Below are 23895 nucleotides of genomic sequence, written 5' to 3'. Positions count from 1 at the left end.
ATACTCGGTAATGAACGCATGTCCAAATGTTAAGCTTCGGTGCTATTTTAAGTAAGCTCCAACATTTTCTTTTGTCGGGACAACTGTCAAGTACAGCATTCACATAACATTCAGTCCATTGTACTGCACTCGGGCTCCCTTATAAATTTTCTTTAAATCTACTCGACCTCCGAAGAAATTTGAGTAGATCATGTGGTGCCAAGGAGTCAAAGTGGCAAAAACCTCGAGCTTGATTCGAGCGAAGGCCGGGCAGACGCACAGAAAGTGGTCCGTCGTCTCATCCACCTCTCCACATGCTACGCAGAGTGCACTGTCTTCGTTGTGCTTCGCTCATAGAAAGTGGCCCGTTATCAGTCCAACCAGCTGCCTACAGTCCCTTCTGCTCAATGATAGGTCGATCTGCGACAGTCGGTCGGACATGACAGGTAACATCAGTTTTGTCTATCTGCAGCCTCTCTCAGCATACCAAGCTCGCTTGTGGGTTGAAGTAACTCGTTTGCTAACCGTGGCTCGGAGCGCGGCAGAAGGGAGTGACAGAACGGGCTCCAAGCCAAAGAAGTTGGCCTTAGCTAAAGAGTCAGAGATCTTATTACCAGCGATACCCTCATGTCCCGGGACTCATGTTAGCATCAGGATATTAAGTCTACCGACATGATTCTGTTGGGATGTATAGGACTCAACTACCCATGAAGTGGTTAGGGGGCTGTCTAAGGTCAAGAGCGCAGCTTTGCTGTCGCTGCAGGCACATACAGATCTGCCTCTCCATCTGTTTTCCACAATAAAGTTCATCTTTCTGAATAGCATACACTTACGCATACAACACCGATGCGTGCATTCCAAGTGCAAAGTGTAGTTTTTCCCGCTGGGTTCCTCGTAGACACCAGAGCTGCAACCGTACTCGGTCCTTGAGCTATCCATAAAAATTCGAAAACACTGTTTGCCGGGCTCATTTTCAGTGTTTGACCACAATTGAGTTTCTGACAGCATCACTGTATCTCTTTTCAAGTACGACTCCTGATAGCATGGGGTCATGGGGCATGAAGAAGATCAATGGATCAAAGTCCATGCCTTCTCCGTTGGTCAATGCCGGACAGGAGCTGTACCATTTTCCATTGTGTTTCAGCCTGCAGGTGGCTTTCAAGGCCTTTCTAAACACCTAATTTAATTTGTTTGACCATTACAAAAGCTTTGCGTAGCTGCCCAGTAGGGTGATCTTTTTGGGAATTCTATTTCTTCTTCAAAAGAGCCAGCATGAAATATTGCGATTTTTGAGAATATACAGGGATAGTCAAATCATTCCTAATTGATCCTGTTCAGACACTATGCTCCCAAAATTTTCTTTTAATAAGAACTACTGCTTCTGCGAAGACTGTATATGTCGGCGTCGTGCAGGGGCCTAGTAAGGGCAAAGGCTGTCTGTCAAAGATACAGATGAATTATGCAGCTGAGATGTAGTCAGCCCATTCCCACTTTCTTTCCTATCATAGTCTCTCCTTTCCCTCTCCCTTTCTCCCCTGGGCTGGAGTAAGGTGTCATACGACCCGCGCCAAGACTTAATATGGCTGGGGTTCCAGTTCTTCAAATAGCTCTGTCGCAAAAGGGGTATACAGAATAACTGGTGATCATCTGTATTATTCAGCCTTGCTTGTACACAGGAGGCTCTGTGCGAGTGGACATTCCCTTTCTCCGCACACGTGGGACCAAAACATGGAATTTAAAGAAAAAATAACACAAAAGACAAAAAACAAAACAGAGTCCGGATCTCTTAAAAAACGGAAGGAGACAACACCTTCAATGCATCTTCCGTCAATACTCAATCTTTGAGCTGAGGCGCTACTAAGGCTTTGGTTGGACTTGGCCTTGACACTTCTCAGCGGTCAAAAGCGTTAGGCTTGACTATTTCCGACTGTAATCTTAATAGATCGACTACGAGTTCTGCCGTTACAGCAGAAAATGTTTTGTCAAACATTTGCGACCTTCTAAGCGGTCTGCCGGTATAGCACTGTGGTTAAAGGTGGTGGCTAGACATTAGCTGCCATGGATAGGGCAAAGCAGGATTGTGGTGGATCACAGGATCACTGGAGGTGGATTGAGGTTGCTTTGGCCAACGAGGTCGCTGGATCCTTATTCGCTGAGCTAAGTCTGTCTTATCGTAAAGCTCATTGTTTCATCGCCTGGGATATTCGACGTTGCCAACGTGCAAAGGTCCAAACATCTTCTGCAGAATATTTCTCTCAAACACTCCAATTGACGCTTTATGGGATATTGCCATCGTCTAAGCTTCCGTGCCATATGTTAGGACAGGCATGATGGGAGCCTTGTAGAGTAGACTTACATAAAACAGCACCAAGGAATGCGGTTGCTTGTAAAGCTGTTCTGAAATATTTGGGCGCTCATAATAAGGAAACAGTGTGGGTTCTAGAGCCTAAAGAGTTTGAATGCTACGAAGGCAACAAAAGGGCGGATGGTTCCAAAAAACGTGGAGCCCAGGGGCACCTGCATGCAAGGCAGGCTCTATTTCTCTGGAAGAGACACTGAAAAAATTAAAAAAATGGGTGTGCCTTGGAACCTCCTTCACTAGCGTGGGGCAAGGAGAAGCAAGTTGCTGTAAAAGTTTCTCCAAATCCTTCGCCACCGAATGGTTCATTTAGACGCCACAAATTTAACAGTTATGTGCAGTTCGTGCCTTCGGTGTCCAACTTCCTGCTACAACCGATTGGTTTTAGTAAAAGTAATGTATTCGACATAAGACCACCATAGAAATCATTGAGGACCCAATGTGCCTGTCTTGCTTGGAGGAGGCGGATAGCACTGAGCACTTTCTCTGCGAGTGTCCTGCCTTTGCCAGAGTAAGGCTACGAGTTTTGGGTTCCGATGACGTGAGGATGAGTAATATTCATTCTCTAAAACTGGAGGATATTAACAAATTTACCAAAGAATCTTCAAAGTCCTCAGTCTCTGTCTCTTTTGTTTGCTATCTCTTTCTCTGATACTTTTCTCCTTCCCTCCTTGACTATCTACCCTCTTTCCAGAACTCTTAATACAATGGACTTTTTAACCTGAGTGTTTTAGGAGCCACCAAACCTCTGGGTGCTCCTTGGTTCGACCAATTCAAATTTCAAAAAAATTTCAATGCATTCGGAGTATTTCTATGAGTCTGAGGATGTTAAATTTTAATATAGTATAGGTCATAGTGGGTGTCGGAATGGGTTGGTGCATGATGCGGACTCGAAACCTGAGACCCATTACACTAAAATATAGAAACAGTTTTTTCTAATAGCTATCGCCCCTCGGCAGGCAATGGCAAGTCTCCGAGCATATTTCTGTCAAGAAAAAGCTTCTCATAAAAAATAATTAGCCATTCGGAGGCGGCTTAAGCCTGTAAGTTTCTGCATTTGTGGAACAACATTTAGACGTACGCCACGAATAGGAGAAGCTCGGGCAAACACCTAATAGAAGAGTACGCACCAATTATTATTATTTTTTAACATAGTCTTTCCTAAGCAACAAAATAGATCTGTGTCTTTAATGTGTGGTCCGCCCTTTTCCTAGCTAATTCATCTCTCATTTCATTCCCGGACATTCCTTTGTTTTCCTGCTTGTTTTAAATTCTAACTGAACGGTTTCATACCCAAAATCCAGCTCTAATTGCAAAGTGGCTTGGAATCGGATTTACGATATCATAAACATTTGCCGCATTAAATTAATATGTAATAATTTCATTTTCCAATGCCTAACCGCTTCAAAGTATACTACACAATTATTTTTATTACTAAAAATGAAGCAAATTAAAAGTTTGAAAAATTTTATGGCAGCCATTGGGTGTAAATGGTTTCCAAAATGTACTGTCGTAAAAGCAATAAAAAACAAGAAAAGAGAAACACGGAGCAAATGCAACGTTAATTGCATTTCAATGCAATTTTTCCAAGTAGGTTAGGATAGAGACTGAACTGAAACGAGCTGCCATGTGTAACCGCTGCAACAAAATTTTATGTGACCCTAAAATGCACTTTCACAATCTACTAAAAATCTGCTATTTTTTGGTTTTTGGAAGATATTTAAATTTTATGCACTAAAAATGCCGTTACATTTTATAGCAGGCCTGGTGGAACGAGAGTATGCCAATGAAGAGAAGAAGAAGAACAAATGACGATGTCTTCCCTCACTCTTTATTTTTCTTCAGTTCTCCTCTATGGTAATGCCATAGTTGAACTTCTGCTTTCTACCCATCACCAGTTTTCGGTCGCTTGTAAATGTTTATTAATTTTATTGAACAATTAATTAAATGCGGCAAATGTGTTGCAACCGTAAAATGCAACTGCACTCGCACAGCAAATATGGCAGCAACAAAAACAACAACTGGCAGACCTTTGTGCTTCGAATGTCGTAAAAACAGACAGCTCCATCAGTTGGCCAAAAACCGACAGTGTAGGTGGTTGGGGTTATGGAAAAATATGAAAACGATGACTGTGTAAATTGCATTTTCATACACTGCATGCACTCAGCTACACGGCCGCAAAGTATGCAACGTTCCTCTACAAACTCGTAAAACACGTCCTGCTACGTAGAGTACCCCAAATATTTGTTATTGTTCAATGCAACCTTCGTCATGCATACATTTATAGCTGTGCATGTGTCTGTGCTGAAATTAAAATACCGCAAAAAGGACGACAGACACATTGCCAATACGAGCCGCACTCATAACGGCATTTCTCATATTTTTATTAAAAGACTTTAGTAGGCTTTTAGGCGTTTATTCATGTACCTCTGCTCTATTGTAGTAAATGCAGTTGTTAATTGTTATTGTGCTACATGTGATTTTTGGTAGATGCCCTATCGTTTCGTCGTGCCCACATTTTGTTGCCCTTTTTTGCATCCTTTCAACAGCTGTTCCATTTACATGTTCCACAGTAGCTCCATTCGTGCCCCACTTCTGCTCTATTTGTTCACCCTTTGATAACTTCACTTGCTGCATATTATATGCATTCTATTCATATGTGGCTGCAGGATGCACTCAATTAAATTGCGATTGCAACAAATTTGCATTTTCTCGAATTGTGCTATGGCGGCCCTTTGCCTCGCTTGGACTTGATGCCAATGGATGGCATATCGTAACGTAAAGCAAATCGTTTATGTTAACAATTAACTGCGTTGGCGTGCATTCTAACGATGATTTTGGAGTAATGGAAATAAGTACCGATTATTAAGATGATGATCATCCCTGGCCGTTTTGCAACTCGAATTAATTGCAGCAAGTTTTTATGTGCCCATTGTAGGCATTAGTCGTACTCTCATACTGGAAAAAAAGTAATCCCGCAGCGGGGGAAAAAGAGCCTTTAAAGTTCTTTAAAACTAATTGTCCTGTCTTTCTTGTGGGAGTAGAGGGGTCTGCGTATGATTTAGAATTACCTTCAAATGTGTAATATCTCCCTCCAATCTTGTTGGATTTAAGAGAGCCATTGAGTTTGCGACCACCATTTACTGAACCAACGACCTTTATATGTACTTTCCACCCTGGCGATAAAATTCACTCGGAAGTGAAAGTAACAGAGGCTATTACATACCTCCCTAGATCGGTATCCGCTGTGGCATCTCCGCTTTCACTTTAAAATATTTTAGGTGCATACCAAAGTTATGGAGGACAGATGGGCCAGCTCATTAAACAAAGACTTTTGATGGAGCTGCCCTTCATAATTTTTCTTTTATATCAGAGAATGACTCAATAGTCCACAGATCATGGACTACAACTTGTCCTATTACACGCTCTCTACATTACTGCTGAGAACTTCCGTAAACTTTTTCATACTTACCGTTGAGGTAGTTTGGTTGAGATGACTTTGTTGGCGGAAGTTAGTGAGATTTTTTCTAAAACATACGAAAGTCGCTACGATAGTGGATGCCTCATTTAACGATGTTGAACTGCAATTCCTTCACTCAGCTTTGATTACTGTTGGGTTTGTTCAATTGATTGTTGTCTAGATCTACAATATAATCCATTGAGTAGCACTGAGAGCCCTTGCTAATCCACGTTGCTCTTCTCTAATTGGTCGGTGAATGTAAGAAAACATTGAACAGCGTTGCAAAACAAAACAATATTTGTCTTATTTGGGTGCCTGGACACTGCGGTATTACAGTGAGCGAGTTGGCTGATAAACTGGCTAATGAAGGCTCTGCAAGTGCACCACTGGGCCCTGAACCCTTCTTAGGGGTCAATTCTGCATCGGTTCAATTATGGAGTCGTCAATCTAATGAGGTCTACTCATAGAAGGCGTTGGTCTGAGTTGGGCTCTTGCAGAGTAGCCAAGTGCTTTGTGAAAGAACCAAAGAGGAAATTTGCGACATTTCTTTTAAACCTTAGGAGGATCTAAGAGTACTGGTAGGTGTAGTCAGAGGACCCAACGCCTGTGGTCAGCACACGCCTACCTTGGGAAATCGATCACCCAATATGCCTTCCCTGTCTCGAGAATGAGGAGACTGCATAGCAATTTCTCTGTAGCTGCCCGGCGTTTCTACAATCAGAGGATGTATTGAGTATATATTATTGAGTATATATGAGTCCAAAAGATTAACGGAAGAGTGGCCTCAAACCAATTTTTCCGTTTTGTCATGCATTTTGTATCTATCCGAGTGTAGTACAATGGTCTCCCTGACTGAGTGCTTGGTCTTGTCCAACACCCCACAAATCTAATCTAATCTAATCTAGTAAGAGGCTACTAAGGTCAACTTGTCTCTGCTTAAACGGCGACAACGGTTCGGAAGATGCTTCTACATGAGATAGCCGAGTTTCCATCAATACTGGTTAAGGAGTGATGACAGATCTTTCAATTTCTTCTATTCAGACAGCAAAAAATGGATTCTAGGGTGCTGTGTTGATTTCAGTGAGCAGGCCGATGAGCCGGCAATAACAGGCAAATGTCTTTGAAACTTACTCTGTTTGTGGTCTTAGCTCTTCACCTTTAAGATTTGTAATTAATGAGTGGCTCAACCCATAGCTGGGTATTAAATGCTGGTGTATGATAGTGTTTATGTTACGAATGCCGTTTCTTTATCGGTTCAGTAGCAAAGAAATTATTTTTATGCTAGCGCTTATAGTTCGATAGTTACTTACCTGTTATTGAGACAGATTGCTAGCAGAAGATAACTAACACATTTTAAGGCTTTCATCATACCCTATGTAGCAGAAGCTTGGACGATGACAACATCCGATGAGACGTCCTTTGGAGTGTTTGAGGGAAAGATTCTGTGGAAGATTTTTGAACCTTTACACGTTGGCGCCGGCAAGTATCGTAGGCGATGGAACCATGAGCTGTATGAGCTTTACGACGACACATATGTACATAGTGCAGCGAAAAAAGATCCAGCGACATTTGGGGATAGGAAAATCTGCTCGAGATCATCGAGAAGCGAATGCTTCCTCAGAGAGTGACAGTTTAGTACGGCTTTTGCAGCGGTGCTCACTTCTCTTTTAAAATGTTGTTGGAAACGCCATTTCCGTCATCATTGAGTGCTAAAAGGGGCAGACAAGGACTTTGACGGTCTTTAGTTTCAATCGAATAACGTTGCATGCTACACAGCTCATCCCGCAATCGATCGTTTGCGCGACAAGTTTGGTGAACGTTTTACCATTTGCCTCGACGATGCAAATTTACCATCTCAGGCTTTTAGGCCGTTAGCCTTTTTTTGTGGGATGCCGAGGTATAGTTTTTGGGCGAGCAATCAATTAACGAATCAGACTCTTAAGGCAATAACTCATTTGTTAAAGCTGTTCTTTTTCAAGTCAAAAGCCTTCACCCAAGGTCTTGGAAAACGTCTTAACAGCCCATGAGACAGCCACATGAAAGATATCGAGCTTCATATGAGTGAAGCTCATATAATCCTGTAAAATACCGAAAAACTTTTTTTTTTTCTTAATTTTTGAATATATCGACCAACCTTTATAATAAAACTTCTAACAGTTGGGAACTCGTTTCACTTTAATAGGGAAGGCTGAATATAAATAATTCGTTAACTGTGGTTCGGGATCCATTCTTCTTCTTCTTGATTAGCGCGATACTTATTTGAGCGATTTTGACAGAGTTTAACAAAGCCGTCCAGTCATTTAGAAACGCATTACTGGGATATAAAAGGCTTTTTACTACACGAAATATTCTACCTACCAATGATTCTTTTCGGTATTAGTCGAAATTTTCAAGTTTGGTGAAAAGGGTTGCTGTTATGTCCATTGTTACGATTATTAATGAAACGTTTGCATCCGTTTCTTGAACTTTTTTTCATTATTGATTTGAAGATTATCAAATATTTCGCCTAAAAACCGATCTCTCAAATTATCCCACACATGGAAACAATTTCGTACCATTTATTTTGCATTCGTTGGCACAATTTGTCGAAAGTGGCTTTCGAGTGGTCGATATGCACTTCACAATAAGTGAACGAGTGGGTGAGTACGTGAGAGCAACTGCCTTGATGTTGATTTTTGTTGTGACACCAGGAAAACACTACATTGAGTATTCACAAAGGCAAAAAAAAAAAGAAAATAAAAAAAAAAAAATTAAAAAAAAATGGAAAAAAGCGAAGAAAAAATCACCCTTACATGAATGAAAACCACCTCATACGCACACACACTCATTCTTTCAAAGGGCCGTCTAATATATGAGTGCATGAAGGACCTTTGTCCATTTGTGCAGACTTCACGCCCTTTGAAGAGGCGAGCTAAGCGGTGTGTGGCGGAATACGGGCGAATATGCGTGAAATGTTGATTGCAAATTAAAAAAAGCAAATGTTGGCAAAACAAATAAAAATTTACATTTCGCTGCCATAAACAGTTTTAAATTTAAATTTCTCAGAAGCCTGTCCGCCTGCTCATATGTACGTATGTTTGTAGGTATTTTTTATTGTGTTTACGCATACGCAAATTGTAATATATTGTAAAATTGTAAAAAAAGTTGAAAGAAAAATATGCTCGAATGCAAATTGAAATTGACGCTTAAGTAAACAAAAAGGGCTCATGTGTCCATTGCAGCTTATTTTGAGGGATGGCTGAGTTGTTGCATACAGAAAGGTATGTTGTTGGTGTAGGTGTGCATTTTATGGACTTGTAAGAGTTATTTTCAAGCATCTTAATATACATAACAATACATTTCCTGGCCATAGTGGCTGATTCAATTTCTTTGCCTTTTTGAATGCTTCAAGAATTAGAGAATTAGTTTTTATAATAATTTTGTTTGAGAAAGGATTTATTCAGATTTTTGTCTCAATCGCCGCCTTATAGTTTTTAAGCCCTGAATATATTACAAAATATGTTCCAGCTAATAAAAATAAGTGAAAAAAATTAAAAAATATGTTTTACTTAATAAAAATAGTGAAAAAAATTAAAAAATTTGTTTTAGTTAATAAAAATAAGGGAGAAAAATTAAAAAATATGTTTTAGTTAATAAGAATAAGTGAAGAAAAATTAGAAAAATATGTTTTAGTTAAGAAAAATAAGGGGGAAAAATTAAAAAATATGTTGTAGTTAATACAAATAAGTAGAAAAAATAAAAAAATATGTTTTAGTTAAGAAAAATAAACGGGTAAAAATTATAAAATATGTTTTAGTTAATAAAAATATGGGGAAAAATTAAAAACTTTCTTTTATTTAGTTCATAAAAATGAGGAAGAAAAAGTAAGAAATATGTCTTAGCTAATACAAATAAGAGGAACAAAATTAAAAATACGTGTTAGTTAAGAAAAATAAGGGCGAAAAAATTAAAAAATATGTTTTAGTTAATAAAAATAAGGGGGAAAAATTAAAAAATATGTTTTAGTTAATAAAAATAAGGGGAAAAAATTAAAAAATATGTTTCAGTTAAGAAAAAGGGGCGAAAAAATTAAAAAATATGTTTTAGTTAATAAAAATAAGGGGGAAAAATTAAAAAATATGTTTTAGTTAATAAAAATAAAGGGAAAAAATTAAAAAATATGTTTCAGTTAAGAAAAAAGGGCGACAAAATTAAAAAATAAGTTTTAGTTAATAAAAATAAGGGGAAAAAATAAAAAAATATGTTTTAGTTGAGAAAAATAAGGGCGAAAAAATTAAAAAAATATGTTTTAGTTAATAAAAATAAGGGGAAAAAATTAAAGAATATGTTTCAGTTAATCAAAATAAGGGGGAAAAATTAAAAAATATGTCAGTCACCGATTAACCTTCGTACCGAGCAGTTGTGCCCACAATCGTTCTCTCGTTGACTTTCAATTTTCGTAGTGACATTTCCAAGTGTGCTATTTTTTTTATTCTCTTATTTTACTTCGCATAAGTAAGTTACTTTTCTCTTTCATTTCTTCAAATTAGAAGTTTACAAAAACAAACGTGTAGTGAGTATTTGAAATGGGGAAAGCTTCCCCGATCCCTTCGGGGAATCGGTATAGTATACTCCGACAGTATACCTAAGCCCCCAAAAGCTAAACGCAAAAAACCCATCATCACTGAAGACTCTTTCCCGGTATTACCGGAACCAGTGAAAACAATCAACGCAAATGATCCGAAATTTATTTTAATTAAATCAACTGATACCTCCAACCCTATTGCTAAATACAGCGTTTTTGCTAAAAAGAAGGCACTGGATAGCATTAGTACAGAATATAGCTCAGTGAGCATACTTCGCGATGGGAGCCTACTCGTACTAACTAAATCAAATAAAGTGGCGGAAAAATTTCTAAAATGCAAAAATTTCGGTGGTTTATGTCCAGTTTCAATTGAATTACACGCATCATTAAATACATGCAAAGGTACTATCTTTGATCTAAATCTTGCGAACACAGAAGAACAAGAGATTCTTGAAGGTCTTAAATCCCAGGGTGTTGTTGCTGTATATAAATTTACAAAAATTTGTAACGGAGAAAAAGTCCCAACAGGCCGAATCGTTCTGACATTTAACCTTTACAAGGTCCCACATGACATTGATATCGCTTGGTACTCAGTAAGAGTAGAAGAATATTTCCCAACACCAATGCGATGCAGAAATTGCCAACTGCTCGGGCACACTATCAAAAGATGCAACAACAACCCCACTTGTGAGAATTGCAATATGCCCCCACACAACCCCGAATTATGTCAACGTACCATGTGTGCAAATTGTCTTGGCTCTCATTCAGCTTCTGACAAACACTGCCCTTTATATTTGCAACAAAAAGATATATTGAAAATAAAAACACAGAACAAGTGTAATTATAAAGAAGCTAAACGTCTGTACAAAATCCATAATCCCACACCCGTTAACTCAAAGCAATCTTATGCATCGGTTGCTAACTCCACACAACCGCAATCAAGTACACTCAATTCAAACTCCGTCTCTCTTTCTAACTGTTCAAACAGCTCTAACGACCCATCGATTCCATCACAAACCAATCATAACTCTTACTCTAACGGACCCAATAAATCATTCGATTTGATAAAAAATACCAATAACAACTACAACACAACAGATCTGCAAGCTCTCTTCTCTTCCTTCATTACTTCACACAACTCTCTTCCTCTTACTACTCACGACTCTAATGTAAATTCAAACCTCTCATCTTTTTCTACTCAACAAAATATAGTTACTACACACACGGTAACTCCCCAATCTCTTTCGATACGTAACTCTATTAATTCAACACCCAACTCCTCTTTACTCAATAACGAACATAACATTGCTACCACATGCTCTTCCAATAACGCTACATCTCTTTCATCCAACCTAAATCCAACAGAAAAACAATCTCTTACAACCATCTCTTATGAGCACTTGGAATGTGTAGATTCACATCTAAGCAACAAAGTGACTAAAGAAACTTATACAGACATCCTCAACAGCGACCACGAAGAACCCGTACTATAGGTTATTTTGCTCTGAAATAATCTGAATAGTACAATAGGTAACCATTATAAATATCGTTAATGATTCTTAATATTCTTCAATGGAATATGAAGGGATATTTTAACAATTACATAGAATTAGAAACTTTGATTAAAGATCGTAGCCCCCACTTAATTTGTATCCAAGAAACACACTTGAGACATAACTCTACACCATACCCTCCTAAACAATACTCAACTTATTTTCACAACTTCTCCCACTTCAATCATGCTAAACAAGGTTGTGGACTACTAGTCCATAAAAGCATCCCACATAAATTCAAATCCATTAATTCTAATCTGTCAGTAGTGGCAGTTGAAATTAATCTAAAAACTCCTATAACTATTTTTTCTCTATATATTCCTCGAGCCCAAGCCTTTTCAGATTCAGATTTAATTCAGTTATTATCTAACATTACCACTCCTGTTATTCTCTGTGGAGATTTAAATAGCTGGAGTCCACTATGGGGCTCACCCATGGCCAATCGCAGAGGCACTATAGTCGAAGACTTCATACTACATTCCAATTTAGCAATTCTAAACAACAATAGCCCAACTCACTTTTCTACACACAAAACCTTTACGCACATAGATCTAACAATATGTTCCCCGCAACTACTTCCGCTCGCCTCATGGTTCACCGTAGATGATCTGCACAACAGCGATCATTTCCCCATAATATGCTCTATCACTCTATGTCCCACAAACTTCTCTTGCTTCAACAAAACCAAAAAATATGACACATCAAAGGCTAACTGGAATAAGTATCAAGAAATTTTGCTTACGAAGCGTCTACCAGCATTTGATGCCCAAAATATCAACAAAGAAGCAGCCACGATTCAAAAATCTTTACGCGAAGCTGCAAACTCTTCTATTCCAGTAGCTCACTCCCGCACAGCTTCAAGGAGAGTCCCTTGGTGGACACCCGAGCTCAACGCTCTGCGAACCGAAAAAGTTTCGGCGTGGAGAACATACAAAAAGTCACCCTGTACTTTCACACTTATAACATATAAAAAATGTAATGCCAGATTCAACAAAGAAAAAAGACTTGCTAAACGTAAGAGTTTTGAAGAATTCACAAAAAATTTAAGCCCAAATTCTTCAACAGGAAGCATTTGGAAAAGAATAAAGACGCTTACAGGTACATATACGCCGAAAATCCCTAAATCCATAACTTCCAATAGCCAGATTTTTTCCGACCCATCGGACATCTCCATAGAATTCGCCAGGTACATTTCCGAGGCATCGCTCACATCGAACTTTCCGTCACAATTCATTGACCAATCAAAAAATACTTCGCACGCGCGCCCTGCCGACTACATAGACAGTTTGGCCATTCACCTTGAACATGATATTACCTTCTATGAATTAGAATCAATTCTTAAAACAATGAAAGGAACTACACCAGGACTTGATGATATAAATTATCAAATGCTGCGTTTTACTCCTGTGATTTTCAAAGAACGTTTGATTAAATTTTACAACGCTATATTGAGTTCTAGCATTATTCCCCAAAGCTTTAAAACAGCTCTCGTTGTTCCAATAGCAAAGCCTAATAAAGATCCTGGCTTAATTGCTAACTACAGGCCGATTTCCCTTATTTCGTGTGTCAGTAAAACTATGGAAAAGATAATATCGACAAGGCTAATGTGGTTTCTGAAGGAAAAACATAAAATATCTCCATTTCAAACTGGATTTAAACCTGGAATAAGCACTCTAGATGTCTTACTCTTCCTCGACCACCACATCTCTAAAAATATATCCTCGAGAAACCACACTTCTATTCTTTCCATTGATTTCACTAAAGCTTTCGACAAAATTGGTTGTCACGTTGTACTAAAAAAGTTACAAGAATGGAAGCTTGGCCCGAAGATATTCAACTTCATTAAGTCCTTCCTCAGCAACAGAAAATTCCGGTGTAAAATTAATTATGCTTTATCACCAATATTTCCGTTAGAAAATGGCATCCCCCAGGGGTCACCTCTCTCAGTTACACTATTTCTGATAGCATTCGATGATGTAATTCTATTGCTTAGCCAACAACATAACGTAAAGCATTGCCTATATGCCGATGACTTATACATATTTTGCAGTCACAAAGACACAACAAAAATTCAAGATGCTTTCAATAGCGCTCTAAATGCCATTGAAAGTTGGAGTGAATACTCCGGTGCTGGCATTTCATCAGAGAAATGCAAGCACCTACATATATGCAAAAAACATAGTTGTAAGACCTTTAATATAAGCTGTATAAATTTTAAAATTCCAAATGTAACTACTCTAAACATACTCGGTGTTATATTTGACAACAAACATAGTTTTAAGGCCCACTGTACTAATTTAAGATATGTACTAGCTACCAGGCTTAATATAATTAAATATCTAAGCTCAAACAAAAGCTTCGCACACACAAATACTCTTCTTAGTGTCACCAGGCTAACGTTACAGAGCAAAATCGATTACGGACTACAAATATATGGTAAATGCAGCAAAGACACCCTTAATAAGATCAAGGCGCCCTTTAACATGGCAGTAAGGCGAAGCCTTAGAGCGTTCAGGTCGACACCAGTAAAAAATCTTCTAGCTGAAGGTGGCTTTCTATCAATTGAAGACCGCATACAATATCTACGCAGTCGTATTGTCTACAAACTATTTTGCACCAATGAACATATTCTACATCAAGAAATTCAGCTTCTTAAACAAAGGAAAACTTGCATGTCACATAAGTCAGCACTATACGAAATAAAAGAATTAGCGTCTGATTTGAATATGGACGCACACCCAATGAAGATCCCCGCCACCAAATTTCCACCATGGGCGCTTAAAAGAAACGTGTTTGTGAATGAATTAACTCTCCTGCGTAAAGAAATAACAAATAACTCTACTTACCAGTCACATTTTTATAGCGTAGCAAATCCATTGCAAGAGAATGGCTGGAATTTCATATACACGGATGGCTCAAAACAAGATGATGGAGTCTCATTTGCTGTTACAAACAGTAATGGCGACACTGTAACCTGTGGACTACTCCCGAACTATGCAACCATATTTGACGCGGAACTGCAGGGTATATTATCAGCTTTGTCTATGACTAAAGTCACCAATAATAAAACGGTAATATGCACTGACAGTCTATCTGTCTTTAAAGCTGCAAAAAGATTTCGTATTACTGTCGATCCTCTATACCGTTTACAGCAACTACTAATTAGTCTGTCACCAAAAGTAAAACTCATGTGGGTGCCTAGCCATGCAGGTATTACAGGTAATGAATATGCTGACAAAGCAGCAAAACGTGCTTTAAAATTGTGTCTCCACTACCACATGCCGTTCGGACAAAAATCCATCAAAAATATATTCTCCAAAGCTATGGGTTCACGACAAGAACGTAGTTGGTCCAATTATAAACACCAATACAAAGAAGTGAATCATCATGGGAATGGGATCATCTTACATCAACACATCAACCTGGATGAATAAATGTTTTATACGCCTAAGGTTAGGCCACTGCCTTCTAACACATGAATACCTTTTGAAGAATTCTCAACCACCTTCATGTACTTTCTGCAACAAATCTGATCTAAGTGTACGTCATATTTTGCTAAGTTGTACCGCTATTTCCCATCTACGCACGCAATATTTTGCAAATAAAAACCCAATTGAAATTCTCTCCAATGCATCAGAAACCAACGTAAAACTCATTTTCAACTTTTTAAAACATTTGAACATGGCGCATCTAATCTAAGATATTATAATAGATAAGTATAGTATGTAAATAAATATAAGTATATAGTATACAATAAGTAATACTAATTATTTCACGTAATGACTTAGCCGATAGCCCTGGTAGCTAGTGCAGTAAACATATTACTTTATAATTTTAATTATAATTTAATTAAATAAATAATAATAATAAAAAATATGTTTTAGTTAATAAAAATAAGGGGAAAAAATTAAAAAATATGTTTCAGTTAAGAAAAAAGGGCGACAAAATTAAAAAATAAGTTTTAGTTAATAAAAATAAGGGGAAAAAATAAAAAAATATGTTTTAGTTGAGAAAAATAAGGGCGAAAAAATTAAAAACATATTTTTTAGTTAATAAAAATAAGGGGAAACATTAAAAAATATCATTTAGTTAATAAAAATAAGATAATAATAAGAAATATGTCTTAGCTAATACAAATAAGAGGAACAAAATTAAAAACACGTGTTAGTTAAGAAAAATAAGGGCGAAAAAATTAAAAAATATGTTTTAGTTAATAAAAATAAGGGGGAAAAATTAAAAAATATGTTTTAGTTAATAAAAATAAGGGGAAAAAATTAAAAAATATGTTTCAGTTAAGAAAAAAGGGCGACAAAATTAAAAAATAAGTTTTAGTTAATAAAAATAAGGGGAAAAAATAAAAAAATATGTTTTAGTTGAGAAAAATAAGGGCGAAAAAATTAAAAAAATATGTTTTAGTTAATAAAAATAAGGGGAAACATTAAAAAATATCATTTAGTTAATAAAAATAAGGGGAAAAAATTAAAGAATATGTTTCAGTTAATCAAAATAAGGGGGAAAAATTAAAAAATATGTTTTAGTTAATAAAAATAAGGGGAAAAAATTAAAAAATATGTTTCAGTTAAGAAAAAAGGGCGACAAAATTAAAAAATAAGTTTTAGTTAATAAAAATAAGGGGAAAAAATAAAAAAATATGTTTTAGTTGAGAAAAATAAGGGCGAAAAAATTAAAAACATATTTTTTAGTTAATAAAAATAAGGGGAAAATTAAAAAATATAATTTAGTTAATAAAAATAAGGGGGAAAAATATGTTTTAGTTAATAAAAATAAGGGGGAAAAATTTAAAAATTTGGTTTAGTTAATAAAAATAAGAAAAAAAATTAGAAATATATGTTTTAGTTAATAAAAATAAGAGGAAAAAATTAAAAAATTTGTTTTAGTTAATAAAAATAAGGGGAAAAATTAAAAAATATCATTTAGTTAATAAAAATAAGAAAAAAAATAAAAAGATATGTTTCAGTTAATAAAAATAAGGGAAAAAATTAAAAAATATGTTTCAGTTAAGAAAAATAAAGGGGGAAAAATTAAAAAATATGTTTTCGTTAATAAAAATAAGGGGAAACATTAAAAAATATCATTTAGTTAATAAAAATAAGGGAAAACAATTTTTTTTTCAACCCCTGAATATACTAAAAAATATATCTCAATTAATAAAAATAAGTGAAAAAAAATATAAAAAAATGTAAGTATATTCAGGGCTTACATTTTTTTTATAAAGAAATATATTTTAGTGAATAAAAATAAGGAAAACAAATAATTAGTAAAAACCGCAGATCCGCGGTTCAGATGAAAATGTAAGCGTCTGAGGTATGCACCAAACAATTTAAATATTATACCAGAAAATTGTTGCACATCAAAAAGTACTGTTCCGGCCGCATCACTCAATCAAACAAATCTACTTGTGCAGGTCCTTCACTGCATATGCGGCTCGAAATCATCACTCAAGGTGGCTGCTTCGTTCTGGAAAGAGCACAAGTGGGGGTTTACCTGTACTCCCTTCTCTTACGTTTCTGCTTGTAAGCCACTCTCAAGCTTCTCTTCAAAATACTCTATCGCTTTCCCCGCATACCTCACTTTTTTAACCGATTTTCGACGCGTATTTCGTACTAGACAATTAAGAACGATGAAAAGAGATGAGAAATCGGGTCATCTATTCAGCCGCTCTGGCCTAACTATCGCATATGCTGAAGGCATATCCATTCTCGCTCGAAATCGAAGGCATTTGGAGGAATTTTGGAGGAACTCTAACGTCGAAACAAAGGACAAGGCTGTCGAGCGCCATATCCACGTCGATAAGACCAAATACCTTAAGATGTCAAGCGACTTTTAAAGGCGGAAGCTTGAAAATATAATTATTGGACAGTACATTTTTGAAGGAGTGGGAAGTTTCAAGTATCTGGGGATACTACTAAAAAATGACCATAGTGTTCAGGACCGCATCCAAGAGCGACTTGTTGCAGCAAACAGAGTCTTCTGCGCCAAACTGGCAGACTACTAAAATGAGATATTTACAAAGCAATAATAAGTCCAATAAGACAATCAAGGAAGAACAAAATCTCCGAACATTCGAAAGAAGAGTCTTACGAAAAGTGTATGGTCCAATCCGGGTTGAGGATGGTTCTTATAGAATCAGATACAACGAGGAGCTGCTGCGGATTTGCAAAGGGGAAGATGTCATTAAGTTCTTCAAATCGCAACGATTACGTCATGTAAATGCAAAGAGGAACGACCCAAAAAACCCTTCTAACATTACAACACACTGACCACCACAGATGTAAAGGAAGGCCTAGAAAGCGATGGTTCGACGTCGTCGTCGGAGATATCAAGAAACTGAAACTAAATAACTGGTGGTCTGCTGCCTTTAATCGTTTAACTTGGAGAAGGCTAGTTGATGAAGCTTAAGCTCACACCGAGCTGTAACGCTGTTAGGTTGATGATTATTTTGAAATTCCATTAATATAACGGAGTTGCTGTAGTCCATGTTCTAAGGTTCGCCTATTTACCATATGTATATGTGGAGCTTACACTCTTTATTGGGTGTTTAGTCCAACTCCTGACGAGGAGCTACTGATATAAGAAAAAACTTTTTCTATGAATTGAAGTTTCAGTTTCGAAAGACTTAAATTTTCAACGCAGCTCCAGTAAATTACATTATTGAGTTCACTTGATGTTGGCGCGAAGGGTGAATTTATATCACAATTGAATTTGCGTAAGCTCGAGCTTATAGCCCAGTGTGATGCCGCTTTAGAAACTTGCCCTTATCTCTCCTAAAACCAGTGTGCGGCTTTCAAAAATTTTATAAGATCCTTGATTTCCACAGAACTGAGATCTTCCAATTCATTAAAAAACTGTCTACCTAAAATAGTAAACCTAGATACGTATGGATAGAGCAGGACAATGACACAGAAAGTGCCAGACAGTCTCATTTTCTTCCACATCCAGACGGCTTCTGCAGAAGTGATGTGCTTTCACACCCATCCCCTCGGCATCCTATTAGGCAGTGCCACGTTGTAACGAAAATCAGTGTGCTAAGACTGAGTTTATTATGGCTTAGTAGAGATTCTGTGCGTTTAGCAATGAGAGTCGGACACCATTGTCGGGCGATTCTGCAGATGATTTCATTACGCCATCTTTCATTCGCTGTAATTACGATTTCCTCAAAGGGTATGCCTATGCCATTGTCTGTGTATTCATTACGCCATCTTTCATTCGCTGTAATTACGATTTCCTCAAAGGGTATGCCTATGCCATTGTCTGTGTATTCAGCAGTAAATTTGGTGCCGAGTCTCGCCAGTTCATCGGTTCTGCAGTTACCCGCAATGTCGCAATGGCCAGGAACCCGTGTTACTTTTAAGTGAAATCACTCAGTCATCTCGTTAAAAGATGTGCTGCATTTCATGGCTACCTTGGATGTTGTCGATTGCTTTGTGAAAGATTTTATCGTCCCCTGGCTATCAGTGAAAATGTAGATATCATCTCGTGTCGCGACTTTCATTATTGCCATCAATTCAGCCTGAAAGACATTACAGTAGCTAGGGAGTTGAAAACTGAAGGATATCCTCAGTTGTTCGAAATATATACCTCCGCCCACTCTGCCCTTGGCCTTTGAGCCATCTGTGTGTACATGGATGGATTCGCCTTGTCTTACATAATCCCGTTCCCACTCTTGCCTTGAGAGTAGGAAGGTTGTGAACGTCGTAACGGCAGGTGTAGGCGAGAGTGCATAGTTCACCAGTCCGGGAAGCTCCGAAATGTCAGCGAGGATTTAATATCATACAAAGGAACACGACAAAAGTGCTCTTCTAGTGTGTAGTGATATTCAATTCATAAGTTGATATTGGGAGTCGTATGAAGACAAAAGCTTTGAAAAGTTCATCGCCGGAAGCAAATATTACAACAACTTTTTGTATACGCTCCATTATTTTGATGTAAGTGACGCTTTTATCTATTCTAAACGAGTCCCAACATATGCTGTGTACAACTTTTTTAGTGGATGAGAAACTTGGAAATGTATTATATGACTATTGGATGTGAGTTTAGATTCGAAAAATACCCATAGATCTTCGTTGCGGTCTACAGTTTTCAGTTTAGAGGCATAACAAATTTATGGTATTTGACTATAGTAGATTATGGAAGGGTGTCGTTAAAGATCAGTCTAGTGTAGATAACTGAGAAACTATCTAGATTCTAGCGCGAATATCGTAAGAGCCATTCTTGAGATGGAGTAAGATACCTTCAACAAAGTCTTTTGAAATTTCGTTGTCAGGCTTCCCTAAAATGAATTAACCCCTTTCTGATTCAGCGCAATTGAGTCGAAATATTTTTCTCTGCTATTTGCTCTTATTGTACCTTGTGAATTTTATTCTAAGTTCGTTAGCGCGCTTTGAATTAATATTTGCAATTGAAAAACCTGAAAATCTCAGTCTCAGTCTCTTACCTATCGCAGCAAACTTACATTATTTATTCAACAAACCGTATTTTTTCGATCAATTCTCATGTCATCGCATTCGGAAAAAATTTGCAACATTCTGCCAATTCCAATTGTCTTCGCACCTTACACCTTCTTTTCTGATATTCCTGTCAACACCAACTATTATTCTTTAGGGGTGACAATTTAAATGCCAGCTGTCCAGGGTTGCATGTTTACATGCCAGCTCGAGGACAAAAGACCACAAAATTGTGCACAGCCATGCCACAAACAAAGCGCGCCACTCCCGCCTTTCACTAACAAGCCAATGCACTGCTACGAATGCCAACTTCCGTTGTGGCTTCCGATTTGTTGGCTGAATGTCTATTTGCTATTGCTGTTGTTGTTGGCGTTGTTGGTGATGCTGTACCAGAGTTTAGCTTTTTGATGTTGGTTAATTTTTGCATTTGTTTTTCTTGCAATTTTCTCACACAATTCCTTGTTGTTTTTCCAAAACAGGTTTTTGGGTTGGGTGAATAATAATTTTTTTTCTCGGTTTTACTGTTATTCTTCCGCTGGAATTGAAATCCCATTTTAGTTGTGAATACTTGTTGAATATCCTTTAAGCACTTGTGAGGCACCCTTTTAGACATAAAACCGAAAAGCACCAGCCACTTGCCTACAGCTGAGCGGAGGTGATGGGCTGCCTTGAGCTGAGCTGAGCTGAGCTGGGTTGACAAAAGCAGGGTGCATTTGTGTGTGAGTGTGTGCTGGCGTCAAGTCTTCCTTCAACTCTCATGTGTGTGTGTGTGTGTGACTGATGTTGATAGTTCTGCGAAAAAAGGTCCTTAAATTGTGGTTGTTTTTATTGTATTTAGTTGAGACTGTTGCCCGCATTGTGCCCACACACTTCTCCCCCAGTCGCATGGCTGGCTATGCGTGCTTCTTTTTGTGCAGATGTCCTTCTACTCCTTTAGCCGGCGTTCTGTTGTTTTTGTTAAATTTTGCAGAAGAAACTTTCGCACAATGTACGTTTGCGCTTTTCAATTGGCAGTTTTTTCGGCACTTTTTGGTTTGAATTATTGTCGAGTTAAGAGGATTTATGTGTGTGAGGTTGACTGCCTGGTTGTCGTTTGTCGCTTGTGGAGGTGTTAAGTGGCTTTGACACTTTCCCAGGCGGATAACATTTGAGGGGTGTGTTTATCCGGCTTTTTGCGCATAACCTTTTGTGTTGTTGTACTTTGCCCAATTGGTGTTATTTGGTAATGCTTTAGTTACTTTTTTTAATTTGATTGCTTTGTTGTGGTTTTGAGGAGGCGGTTTGTATGTTGTTTTAGGAAAGGTTTGCGAATTTATCTTCTTTTATGCACTTATTTATTTCTAAAAATAGTGAACCTTTTCTGGTTCTTTCCTTGGAATATTTAAATTGTGTCCCCTGATTGGAATTATTGAAAATCTAAAAAGTTAGGAGTGTTAAAAAAGTCAGTAATAGCCCCTTTTGATGCAGTTCTTGTACTAAGTGTTGATAAGAGAAAGGGGAAGGGGGGCGGGGGGGGGGGGGGGGTTTCTAAGAAAACCTATCATAGAACAGTACAAAGGAGCTGCATGCAGATTTTATTGCAATAATTTCATTAACCTTTTTCTTCTGAGGAGAAGTTTTTTTCAGAAATAAATATATATCCTTGATCAAAAAGTACCGGGAAGGTGATGTTGGCTGTTTTCTTCGATTGCCAAGGTGTAGTGCACCTTGAGTACCTTCCATCGGGCCAGACAGTCAATAAATACTATTACTTATCCCTTTTGAAGCGTTTGAGAGATGCTGTACGTCGAAAAGGGCAGGAAATGTGGGCAAATAATTCTTGGATTTTGCATTGATGATAACGCGCCATCGCACCGAGCCCAAATTGTGCTGGATTATTTGACCAACCCCCAAGTAAATACAATCGTGCAAGCACCGTATTCAGCTGATATGGCCCCGTGCAATTCTTTTTTGTTTCACAAGTTGAAGTTACCACTTCGTGGAAGAAAATTTCAAGCGATAGAGGAGATCAAAGAGAATGCGTCGAAGGAGCTGAAGGCCATCTCTTCGTCGGCCTACCAGGGGTGCATGGAGGACTGGGTTAAACGTTGGCACATGTGTGTTGCTTCAGACAGGTCATATCTTGAAGAAGATAAAATAAATTTGCCTGAAATTTAAATCTGTTTTGTTTTACTTGAACATTTCCGGTACTTTTTGATCATAGGTAAATTCATTTTCATATTCATAAAATTCAAAATACAAGTTTATTCCTCAAAGTGATATTATCACCTTCAAAGTACTCCCCATTAACTGCAATACACTTATGCTAGCGTTTGAGCCAGCTCTCGAAACATTTCTCACTTTCGTTATCGAGCCGTAACCCGTAATTATTTTTTTGACTCCATCAAAGAGAAAAAAATCGCTCGGAGCCATATCAGGTGAATTTGTTGGCTGTTGGATGGCATTCGTTTTGTTCTTGGCCCAATATTCATGGGCAATGAAGGAACTATGCGACGTTGTTTTCCCACGAATCCTTTCTGGCTTAGAGAATTCCTTCACGTAAACGTCTCATGACGCCGAAAGAATGAATCCCCTGAATCCTTAGCAAGACATATGGCACCTGCGCGCTATCCCGTCCGACTACTGGATAACGCCTTCGCCTGCTTCCAGCTTAGCCCGAGCTGAGCCGTATCGCGATCCGCAGTTCTTTTCCAGGTTTCCCTTGGCCTGCCAGGCATTCTTCTTCTCGCTGTGAGTGGGTTCCATTCCATTGCTTTCTTCGCCGTCTTCCTTGCGTAAAGTTTGATCAATTCACCTACCAATACATAAATATTCTGATCCTAATGTCTAGCGGCTCCATGTTTGCTTTTTCTTTCAAAAATTTTCGGTATTCACTACCCTTGTAATCCACAAACACCTCGAGCCGCTTTCTTTTTTCACTGCAAACAACTATGTTTTTTGGGCTTGGTTCATTCGGAGCTCTCTGCTCACTCACCTGATGTCTGGATTGCGTGTCATTCCCTTCAACCCACGTCTCGTCTTCAGTAATGATGCGTTTGATGAATGTTGGCTCGGGTCACGCCTTTGGCGGTATCAACGCCTTCCCTTTTTTGCAAGTTCTTTGGGACCAAATTTGCAGCAACACGGCACAAACCCAAATCAATTCACATTTCCAAATCATTAACTACAATATCCCGAATGGATCCATAAGCAATGTTTAGGTCCTTTGTCAGCTGGCTGAATGTTAATTTGCGGTTATTGATCAACTTTATTGATGTTTCATCAGTTTTTCTTGTTGACAGGCTGCTATTACCTTCGTCATCCTCGATGGACTCCCGATATCTTCTGAAGCGTTCATTCCACTCGAAAATGGCTGATTTCTTTAAAGTATCATTGCCGAAAAAGTTTTTCGAAAGTTTTCATGCCATTAAATCCATGTTTAATGCAAACTTTAATGCAAACCTGTTGTTGAAAATTCAAATCCATTTTTAAAACTCTAGAAAATCTAAAGCTCGCGAGGAGGTAGATTTATTCAA

General features: G+C 37.8%; 1 protein-coding gene across 1 annotated transcript; it reads left to right on the top strand.

Annotated features, from left to right (window-relative positions):
• The first annotated feature begins 11063 nt into the window (after positions 1 to 11063).
• On the top strand, positions 11064 to 11855 carry LOC128864852 (beclin-1-like protein A). The gene has a single exon (XM_054104609.1). The coding sequence runs from the start codon at positions 11064 to 11066 to the stop codon at positions 11853 to 11855; it is 792 nt and encodes a 263-aa protein (XP_053960584.1).
• The last annotated feature ends 12040 nt before the right edge of the window (positions 11856 to 23895 follow it).

This window comes from Anastrepha ludens, chromosome 5 (genome assembly GCF_028408465.1).
Source record: "Anastrepha ludens isolate Willacy chromosome 5, idAnaLude1.1, whole genome shotgun sequence".
Classification (NCBI taxonomy): Eukaryota; Metazoa; Arthropoda; class Insecta; order Diptera; family Tephritidae; genus Anastrepha; species Anastrepha ludens.
The sequence above is the reverse complement of the archived record's forward strand: the minus strand, read 5'-3'. Positions and strand labels throughout refer to the sequence as shown.

Excerpts from the sequence above, each read along its gene's own strand:
- LOC128864852 (XM_054104609.1), top strand. The coding sequence starts at position 11,064 with ATGCCCCCACACAACCCCGAATTATGTCAACGTACCATGTGTGCAAAT.